This window comes from Littorina saxatilis, linkage group LG12, assembly GCF_037325665.1.
Source record: "Littorina saxatilis isolate snail1 linkage group LG12, US_GU_Lsax_2.0, whole genome shotgun sequence".
NCBI classification, from domain to species: domain Eukaryota; kingdom Metazoa; phylum Mollusca; class Gastropoda; order Littorinimorpha; family Littorinidae; genus Littorina; species Littorina saxatilis.
Genome location: NC_090256.1, coordinates 70,448,694 through 70,459,844, shown reverse-complemented (window position 1 = coordinate 70,459,844; position 11,151 = coordinate 70,448,694). Strand labels below are relative to the sequence as shown.

At 41.8% G+C, this 11,151-nt stretch overlaps 2 protein-coding genes across 4 annotated transcripts in view; one reads left to right on the top strand and one right to left on the bottom strand.

The window, feature by feature from the left end:
- Nucleotides 1–11,151, bottom strand: part of LOC138982684 (F-box/LRR-repeat protein fbxl-1-like) — an 86,618-nt gene that overhangs the window by 55,349 nt on the left and 20,118 nt on the right. Inside the window, exon 1 of one of the 3 annotated variants that reach the window (XM_070356012.1) lies at nucleotides 9,007–9,404. The exons of the other annotated variants lie outside the window; for them this stretch is intronic. Within the exon in view, the coding sequence (XP_070212113.1) occupies nucleotides 9,007–9,069 (63 nt within the window). The 5' untranslated portion in view covers nucleotides 9,070–9,404. Of the gene's footprint in view, nucleotides 1–9,006; nucleotides 9,405–11,151 lie in introns of those variants that run through there. 3 annotated transcript variants of the gene reach the window in all.
- LOC138982685 (zinc transporter ZIP13-like) overlaps nucleotides 173–11,151 on the top strand; it is a 47,351-nt gene continuing 36,372 nt past the window's right edge. The window contains exon 1 of the mRNA XM_070356013.1: nucleotides 173–583. Within this exon, the coding sequence (XP_070212114.1) occupies nucleotides 253–583 (331 nt within the window). The 5' untranslated portion in view covers nucleotides 173–252. The remainder of the gene's footprint in view (nucleotides 584–11,151) is intronic.

Below are 11,151 nucleotides of genomic sequence, written 5' to 3'. Positions count from 1 at the left end.
TTTTCGTCATGCAGATGGTATTTAGAAAATCGGTCAGTGGATCACGATAGTTTCTGTGAGTTGTTTAGAAAGACGCAGCAAAGTGTAACCAAAGTCACTAAAAGCGAAGCTAAAGTGCGGGGTAGCTTTGTAAGATGATTGGTAATTTCGGGGTCACAGTTCACAGGTCATATGTACTGCAATGTTTGTGTGTGCGGACGTGTGGAGCCGATCCAAAGAGTGGGACAGTAATGTGTGTCGGCAAGTTTCACGATGTATTATCGATATCTCTACCCGCTGATTATCGCGCTCCTCGCGCTGACACAGGTGCTGAATGGAGAAATCCACCGAGCGAAGACAACGGGCTATAAAGGAACAGCGAAACGCGCGAGCCATGCACAGTCAGTAGACGTGGCGTACGGAACAGAGATGGAGGGAAGAGATGAGGATGCTGATGCTACCTGGTTCTTGTTGGATGCGGACAAGTTACAGGCTTACGATGTGTGGATTTACTCCATTCTCGGCGCGATTTTGGTGGGGCTTAGTGGGATTCTTCCCCTTCTCATCATGCCGATCGAAGCAGGGCCCTCCCTCAAACATGGAGGTAGGTGCCAACGTTACCTCTTCCTGTTTTTTCGCACCCCTCCCCAACAACCAAAAAGTTCTGCGATTGCATGTCGGTAACGGTACACCGTTGGAGTAAAACAGATGTATTCGCTCCTGTGAGCTCGCAATTTATTGTAAACAAGCTGTTCCCTTGTACACTTGTGTGCACTGTTTGTGAAGTTTCAAGTGTCGGTGGGTTTGTTCAGTGAAGCCTGCAGGGAGGCAGTCAGCTGGGCTACACGGGAGTATTGTGACTGTTGCTACAGCTGAGTGACACGTTGAGGAGACTCACACTTTCCAAATGCCTAAAAGTAAAAATGAAGAGTGTCACCATTGCAATCAAATGCTCTCTCTCCTCATTTATTCTCTCTCTCTCTCTCTCTCTCTCTCTCTCACACACACACACACACACACACAGGAACAATCATAGACACACACTTCAGCTGCCGGTAATTATTGGCAGATTGTTGTAACTCAAACTCAAAGCAAAACCAATGAGTTTTGAACTTTCATTATGAAAGATCGAGCAGTATTTATGCGCAAGAAAATGTTTCATGCACATGGCCTGATGGGATTTAGCAGATAGACCAGTTAGGCCAAAAAAAAAAATAGGTGTGGTTACGGTAACATAGCCAAAAAAAGTAGGGTAGGTAGGTAGGCAATCACTTGTTTTTTTTTTTAACTTTTTTTTCTAATGTGTACAAATTAAACCTACTTGACACTGACAGGGAAATAAGTGTGCGACTCGGGCGCTTTCGCTTTTATTGCGTTTTTTGCACTCGTTTTTGTTTTGTTTTGTTTTTTTGTTGACAAATGTAATAAAAAGTTATAGGATCGGCCCCTAAAAATAGGGTAGGTCGGGTTACCGTAACCACACCTATTTTTTTTTTAGGCCTTATAGTGCTTGCTGACTGACTGTCCTCATTGATTGTCAAATCAGCCACTCTGTCCACTCCAAGCTGATGCTTTGATTACATTGAGTCTAATACATTGATATCTCCTGACAATTCCCTGCTGCTATACATCATAAGAATATCCCAGTTTTATTATTCATGCGGTAGTGCATTTCCTGTCTCCATTCCTTGTAGTTGTAGTAACTAGTAATATTGACTTCTCCCAAACACTATTCCATAATGATTTTGTCTATAGTTAAAGAAAACGTTCAAGAAACGACGTATCTTTCTTGTTTTTTTAATCTTGATTTTGGAACTTGAGCAGTCTATCTGTTTCAGATTTGTTATTGATAGCATTAGGACAGCTTGTGTGACCTTCTCTCCGAGCATTAGGACAGCTTGTGTGACCTTCTCTCCGAGCATTAGGACAGCTTGTGTGACCTTCTCTCCGAGCATTAGGACAGCTTGTGTGACCTTCTCTCCGAGCATTAGGACAGCTTGTGTGACCTTCTCTCCGAGCATTAGGACAGCTTGTGTGACCTTCTCTCCGAGCATTAGGACAGCTTGTGTGACCTCTCCGAGTATTTTTGAAAGCCCTAAAACCATGCACAGGCTTATATCTTATAGGTCCGTGCTATCGCTGTTCACTTCAAGTACATGCTCAGAAAACGTTCAGATGAAAAGACAGTTTCGAAACACATAGGCCACTATCATAAACATGTCAAACAGAAACTCACAAAGTTTAGTGGGATAAAATGTTGAGGGCTGTATACAAAACGTGAAGGTTTTTTTTTACTAACTTTTTGCAGATTCTGGCTGCATCCATGTTAAACATGACTGAGGTATAAACGTTTAAAAAAAGGCAAGTGGTACTGCCTGTGTGCTGTGTACCATAAAAAGTGCATACACATAGTTTCAGCTGTGACACATTTTTTAGGGTGGTGTGCTTAAAATGTATTGAATTTGAAATGATAATGTTATTGTAAGAGAAGCCTCCGAGTCTGGCGGATTTATAACAAGGTTGGTTGCCTGTACCCAACCAGTGACTCATTTAAGGCTGATTGATTTGATGTGTTTCAACTCAGCTGTTAAGTGGAGTAGGTGGAGTGATAAAATCGTGATTTTGTGCAGTGGATCCCCCTTATTACCTTCACTAGCGTCCTGGGTCGTGGATGACCCAGAGCCTCACGAAAGTGTCTGTATTTCTAACACTATTGGGTTTTGACTGAGACTTCATGTCCTCCTTTATCACCACACAACCTTCCTGTCAACCACTTTTTAAACGATTACTTTTGTATACAAACAAATAAACAATGATGTCATTTGAGCTACACATAAACAATGATGTCATTTGAGCTACACATAAACAATGATGTCATTTGAGCTACAAATAAACAATGATGTCATTTGAGTTACACATAAACAATGATGTCATTTGAGCTACACATAAACAATGATGTCATTTGAGCTACAAATAAACAATGATGTCATTTGAGCTACACAGTCCCCATGTTGTGGGACGTGGACGACCCATTTGGGATTAAAGAAGGTATTTTATGGATGGCGTGGGTCGTGTTGGACCCATACTCTGCAAAACTGCAGGGAAAAGTTAAATCCCTGTTCGTATAGCGGGGTCGTGTATGACCCACACTTTTTACGTTGGATACTTGTTTAGAACCAAAGTATGGGTCGTACACAACCCATATCATCCCAGTCCAAAGTGAGACCCGGTGAAGGCTAGACCTCCAAAGTGAGATCCGGTGAAGGCTAGACCTCCAAAGTGAGATCCGGTGAAGGCTAGACCTCCAAAATTCTGAACAAAATGGGTCTTGAAAAGAAGGGTGACTTAGTGAAACTTGGTGTAAATTGACACAGGGGATAAAGAGAAAATGTGAGACCTGTTCGTACCTTGAAACTAACATTTGGGAAAAGTGGAAAGCAACAGCAACAAAAAGCTAGTGTCATTTTGACTGATTGTGAAGCCGGACTGTTGGCTGTCTAACGGGTTAGTCATTCCAAACTAATGTCCTTTGAGGATAAGGCCCCCCCCCCCCCCCCCCAAAAAAAAATAGTCTGTTTACGGTATCCTGACCGACCCTATTTTTTCGCGCGACCCTAGACTTTTTTTGGGCATTTGGCAAAGAAGAAGAAGAAAAAAAAAGTCTGTTTTTTGGCAAAATAGCTTAAAAATATGGTTTTTGGGAAGAAAGAAAAAATTCCCGACCTACCGACCCTATTTTTTTTTCCTATGTTACCTAAAGACTTTTTGTGTGTGTGTGGCCTAAATGAAATCACACAGTGACTAAGTCACCAAGTTATTAGCTGACTGAACAAATAATTGGACATTTTATCCTTTTCTACCTTCACGTTCAACTATCAAAGTTGAATGTAATCAATGTATGTCTGGTTGATGATGATGATGATAATGATCATCATCATCATCATCATCATTATCATCATGTCTGGTTTCCAGGCCAGTGTATGTCTCAGCAACTGCCTGACACTGTTTGAAGGTGCACAATTTTAATTTGAACTAAATAAATATGTGTGTCATTTCTACTGACATACTTAACAGCTGATAACAAAGCCAAGGTGTACTTTACAATGTTCATCACAGTCATCAGAAAACAACCATTCATTGCCAACAAATACAATACTGCTTTTCCTACTGAAATCGCCAGTACTTCATAGAAAGCAGGAGATTCAGCTGAATTACACAAGGGGGACAATCCAGTGGATAGTGCTACTGCTGTCCTGCAAATAATTCGGTTGTTGTCTCCCATACATTACAATGGTAATGGGTTCAATTCATGAAAGCTTTGTCAGCATTATTTTTGTTAGTAAAAAACCTAAAGTTCCTTGTTTCCTGCTCCCCGACAGACCCTAATTTGTTCCCCTATTTTGACGCTTCAAAAAATATTTTTATTAAAATGGACAAAATTAGATTTTGCAAGGAAAGTTGCTCTTCTGCGACATCCAGGGAACACACTTTGTGCGTTTTCCAACAAATAACAAGCCACATACTATATATATGCATGTGTGAATGAATACCAAACTTCAATCGGCAAAACAAAAAAAATAACATGACACTACTTTTTGGGGCCTTGTCATCAGAAACATTTTGTGTGTTTTTTCCTTATCAAGTATGGAGACACAGGGTTAGCCTGGGAGAAAAGGGCAATGGGACATTTGTCCCCCTCAACCAAATTCCGATGGGACATAGTCGAAGGCAAGAAGGGCAAATGAGGCCTGTACACGTTTTTGACCAAAGATGCAAAATGGTGCCATCTGAGAATTAGCCGCTATATCGTGTTATCTCTGTATGTGTGTGTTTGTGTGCGTGTGTAATCCGATGTAAAGTGTACATTTGGTGACACACTGAAGGGTATAATGATGGGACATTTTCAGGGCGCACTAGTAAATGAAACCATGGAGACAAGTGCATGTAGTAAGAACATGTTACTGTTAGTCAGTGCAGGGACCTATATATTTACAGTTCGTGGCATACGCAGTTACCTTTTCCTGCGGTAGGCGACCATCCTCGCAGGCGCAGTGAAGGAGTTTCCTATCTATCTAATATGTAGGTCTATGGTCAGTGTTAGTCAGTGTTAGTCGTTCAGCCACTTTCTCCATCATCCATGAGCCAAGCAGCAAATTGTGAAGTTGCAAAAAGTACTTACCTCTTGTTTTTCATCACAGTAATAGTATGGCACACACCTGACTTATTTCTGAACCTTTTAGTTTTACCTCTTTTTTTGGTCAATTTTATTCTGACACTTTAAACACAAGTATTTTTGTGACTATTGGATGGAGAGAGTTACACATTTCATGCCAGAAAAAAATACTTGCACTGTGAAACATGCTCATAATCACGCCAATTACGCTAAAAAATGGTATTCTAAAACAAAAGCTAGTAGTCACCAAGTCAACTGTCTAAAGCAAAGTCCACTGTAACATTTAACATTACATTTACAGGTACATCGTTTGAGATCAGGAGCCAACAAAATTTCAGCATTTATTTTAAAAAAAGAGTTAAAACTTAAAGTCAATTTTCACAAGATCTATTTTTGCGTGGACATATTTTCTTTATGATTAAATGTCAATAATCATTTCAAGAGTTATTACTAATGACCATATTAAGCTGTGATTGTATTTGTAGAAGAAAAGGCATTCAGTTGAATAACTATCTCAAACTCATGGTTTTTTTCACCTTCTTGAAATTACAGACTATTATGATAATGATTACATCAGATTTCGCGTTTGGATCCTTTGACAACAAAAATACCCCATCTGTTTGGCCAATATGGTGGAACCCCCCTTTTAGTTTTACGAACCCCTTCTTCTTCTTCTTCTTCTTCTTCTTCTTCTGCGTTCATGGGCTGAAACTCCCACGTACACTCATGTTTTTGCACGAGTGGAATTTTACGTATGACCGTTTTACCCCACCATTTAGGCAGCCATACGCCGCTTTCGGAGGAAGCATGCTGGGTATTTTCGTGTTTCTATAACCCACCGAACTCTGACATGGATTACAGGACCTTTTCCGTGCGCACTTGGTCTTGTGCCTGTGTGTACACACGAAGGGGGATAATCCACTAGGAGGTCTGCACATAAGTTGACCTGGGAGATCGGAAAAATCTCCACACTTAACCCATCAGGCGGCCGCAGCTGGGATTCGAACCCTCGACCTTCCGATTAAGAGGCCGACGTCTTACCACCTCGCCACAACACCCGTCTTTACGACCCCGCCACAACGCCCGTCTTTACGACCTCGCCACAATGCCTGTTTTTACGACCCCGCCACAACGCCCGTCTTTACGACCCCGCCACAACGCCCGTCTTTACGACCCCGCCACAACGCCCGTCTTTATGACCCCACAACGCCCGACTTTATGACCCCGCCACAACGCCCGTCTTTACGACCCCGCCACAACGCCCGACTTTACGACCCCGCCACAACGCCCGTCTTTACGACCCCGCCACAACGCCCGTCTTTACGACCCCCAATTTAAAACAGTCTCCTTTTAAGACCTGGCTGTTTCAGACTTTCTGTTCATAACCTCTGGAAAATGACCCCCATTTTAAGACTCCCTCCTTTTCAAGACGGGATTTGTGCAGGTTTTTGGAGGTCTTAAAAGGGGGTTCCACTGTATCACCTTTAGCTAGTGCCAACCCAAAGTCATTTCTTGAATAAGGATTGTTTTCAAGGGCTCTCGGTACCACCCTACTGTTGGGATTCGATGCACTTTGGACCATTGAACAGTCATCCTGATCAAGGGTGTGGATATAAATATATTAATTTTGTGACTATCACGACAGCCCAGATGCAAAGGTTTTATTCCGGGATGTGCCTCCGGGCAAGGTTTTACACTTTTTAAAGGAGATGAAGATTGTTAACAAGATTTGAAGTAGCCTGTGTGAAAATATCTCATTATCTGTGCATGTATGATCTTTTTAGAACCCTCTTCGCTCTGCTGTGGTACACCAAAAAGGCTAAATGTAATTATGTAGTTTTAAACACGGAGACCACAATGTAAACTGATAAAGGCAATTACATTGAATCTGTCTTAAGGCAATACACAAGAAACGCCCCCCCCCCCCCCCCCCCCACATACACAAGAAACGCCCCCCCCCCCCCCCCCACATACACACACAATCCGACACACATACAAACACAATTTTTCCGTTAACAAGCCTCAATGAATTAGATAGCTCGGTTCCGGTTTTTTTAAGGATTAAAGTATGGTTCATTACATTTAGTCAAGTTTTGACAAAATGTTTTAACATAGAGGGGGAATCGAGACGAGGGTCGTGGTGTATGTGTGTGTGTGTGTATCTGTCTGTCTGTCTGTCTCTGTGTGTGTTTGTGTAGAGCGATTCAGACTAAGGCCTAAAAAAAAATAGGTGTGGTTACGGTAACCCGACCTACCCTATTTTTAGGGGCCGACCCTATAACTTTTTATTACATTTGTCAACAAAAAACAAACAAAAAAAACCAGTGCAGAAAACGCAATGAAAGCAAAAGCGCTCGAGTCGCACACTTATTTCCCTGTCAAGTAGGTTTAATTTGTACACATTAAAAATAAAAAAAAAGTGATTGCCTACCTTCCTACCCTATTTTTTTTGGCTATGTTACCGTAACCACACCTATATTTTTTTTTGGCCTAAACTACTGGACCGATCTTTATGAAATTTTACATGATAGTTCCTGGGAATGATATATCCCCGGACGTTTTTTTCTTTTTTTGGATAAATGTCTTTGATGACGTCATATCCGGATTTTTGTAAAAGTTGAGGCGGCACTGTCACACCCTCATTTTTCAATCAAATTGATTGAAATTTTGGCCAAGCAATCTTCGACGAAGGCCGGACTTCGGTATTGCATTTCAGCTTGGTGGCTTAAAAATTAATTAATGACTATCCAAATTTACGTTCATCTTATTTTTCATCATTTTCTGATTACAAAAACATATAAATATGTTATATTTGGATTAAAAACAAGCTCTGAAAATTAAAAATATAAAAATTATGATCAAAATTAAATTTTCGAAATCAATTTAAAAACACTTTCATCTTATTCTTTGTCGGTTCCTGATTCCAAAAACATATAGATATGATATTAAAAACACGCTCAGAAAGTTAAAACGAAGAGAGGTACAGAAAAGCGTGCTATCCTCAGCGCAACTACTACCCCGCTCTTCTTGTCAATTTCACTGCCTTTGCCACGAGCGGTGGACTGACGATGCTACGAGTATACGGTCTTGCTGAAAAATTGCAGTGCGTTCAGTTTCATTCTGTGAGTTCGACAGCTACTTGACTAAATGTTGTATTTTTGCCTTACGCGACTTGTTTTTGATTATTTATTTGTTTAATGGTAAAAAAGTTTTAGGTTTGAGAGGAAAATGGTAGGGTCGATCTGCGAACCGAAAAGACCTAATTTTTAGGGGCCTACTTTTAAGAACATAATAGTTTGAAGGGACAGTAAAAACCAACTGCAACCAACCATGTAAACGACATACTTGATCTTAACTTTTAGTTTATATCCAGTATTAACTTTTGAGCAGTTCAAAACCAAACATGCCTCGGACTCGGTTGTCTCCTTCTTCTCAGCATTGTCAATGTCATCAATTACTTTGCTATTGTCTTCAGAAAAATTGGGAATACGGGGGGGGGGGGGGGGGGGGGGGGGGAAGAAAATGGTAAGTTTTGTTTGTTTTGGGAAACACCCTGCATGTGTGGCGCATAAGAGAAACTGTGACGTTGTGACGTTGTTGAATTGGTGCAGCCATCCAACTTTAGGTGTATGAAAGATGAGGACAGTTAAAAGGGGGGGGGGGGGGGGGGGGGGGGGAAGAAGTCTTCACAAAATTAATGAAGTCGTCTCAAAGAAGCTCTGTCGGGGTTGAACCGATGACCAGTAACATCATTGCTGATGATTCACTATCAATTAACTATGATGTTTTACTATTCTACACTACAGCAAACACTACGCTGTACGAACGGAACGCTTTATCACACGGGTACATACCGACTGCATCTGAGTCCTCATCAGGACGATCCCGGACACCGTCGATTGTCTCCTCTTATTCATTCTGTGACGTCACGTTAGTTCTCCACAGGCAACAAAGTTCTCACACACTTAGTTCTCTTCGCTCCGACCGGAGCATCAGGCACCAACGTTGGAATTCACCACTTCACAAAACTTCACGACCGACACGCGAAAACTTGTGCTCGTGAGTCGCGGTACAAGTCAACCCGATGACTTTCAGCACCAGTCTATCTGTCAATGAACTGGAGCAACTTGTGAAGGCCTTGACAGTGTGCCAGTCACGGAAGCACGTGCATGCCTAGCGAAGAGTATAACCGGCACACAACACAGCTTGTTCTTCGTTTCAGTGCCTCCTCTTCAGGAGGTAAATTTAAAAGATAGTCTTGTTGTGTGCGATGCAGAGAGGTATACTGTTATACGGAAGTGGCAGCTGAAGAACTGTTATGTCAGTTCTGTTGAAACAGCTGCTTGCTCAAAGTTGTAAAAGCCGGTGCAGAAATTCAACCCGAAGAAAATGTAAGTCAATGCAGTTGACCATGCACATGTTTACCTGTTAAATGTATAGCTTGTGGTGTTCAGCGTCAAACACTGTATTAAGATTGAAATTCAAACCACAGACCAAACACTTTCCATTTGATATACCTTGTAGATTAACCGTTAAAAAAGGCGTTTCAGCTTGTCTTGGTCCGTACGGCGGCACGAATATTCCGGATATCAAGTTTTTACCGTTCATTTTGCTGATAACGCAAGCTGTATGTCTGTCATCTGTAGACAAATTGCGCTGCAGCAAGTTAATGACTCAAACCCTCTCTGCCAACGAAGCACAAACACGCACGTATTATGTCTGTCGAGTTGTGAGTGCATGCAGGCGTGAAAGCAAATCATCTCACATGGGATCCTCGCTGCTCATAAGCGTGAAAACATCAGCTTTACCTTGGGAACTCGGCTATTGCCCAACTGTTGCGTCTGAGGAGGCGTTTCCAAACAGACCTGCCAAAGGTGATTAAATGATCTCCTCTCTAATGCCAGATGATACAAGGAACTTAGTCGATAAATATCGACAGGGGGCCGACAAATGGTTTAAATGGGAAATGTGTGTATATGGGTGTGGGTTTGAAACAAACAAACAAACCAACCCATGTGAACCCCGGGCCGCAGGCCTTCGATGTAGTGATTGAAAAAAAAGGATGTTCTCAAATGGTTCAATTCTCATTTGGTCTGATTCTCAAATGGTACCGGTATACTCCCCCCCCCCCCCCCCCTGGCCGCAGGCCTAGGAGTAAAATTTTATAGACACTGACCTTCTTCCCAGGGGTCATTGACCCAGTTTTAGCTATGAGAGGTGGTTCGCCCAGAGGCTGTAGAGTAGACTGGGGCGGTCTCTTTGATGTCTTGAGAGGAAACTTGGCCAGGGTAGTACATGCACCAGAACTGGTGGACACCAAGGACAAACATGAAATCGAAGCAGTTTGCTTTCAGAGGGAACGGTCGTCAGCAACTCAAACTTCTCTGTTTTCTTTTTTTTTTAAATCTGACTTTCTTTGTGGCCCCCTGACTCCGCCCCCCTCCCTCTGTAAGGACCCCCCTCCACAAGGACCGATTTTTGTCAACATTTTAAAGGTCGCTAGAGAGGGGTTCCACTGTATGACCTAACCGCTACTGGCAGACGGCCTCAATCTTCACGCGCAAAGACGAGATTAATAGGTGCTCGGTTTTGGTATTTTGAATTACATTACATTAAACCTTTGTTGGGTTTCATGGTCATGGCAACAGCCATAATAATATTACATGATGTATAATATCATATTTCAGCATATGTGAATTACATGTCATCATACTAAACTGTCATACATTTTTATTCCTACATTATTCTGATTGATCACAACCAAACCTACTATCATTGGACACATCCAAATGCAAGCGCCTGTTCTTGACAATTTAGATCAGTGCAATTTCCTGGGTCGGGCTTTGCCACAGACACTCACGGTTTGGCCTGTAGGTAAAATGTACAATGTATTTTCTGATTTGTGCACAAAAGCTTTTTTTCTTTTTTCTTTTTTTTAACATAACAATGTTTAATGTCACTGTATGTTTAAAAGACCATGGTCATATTTGTAAAAAAAA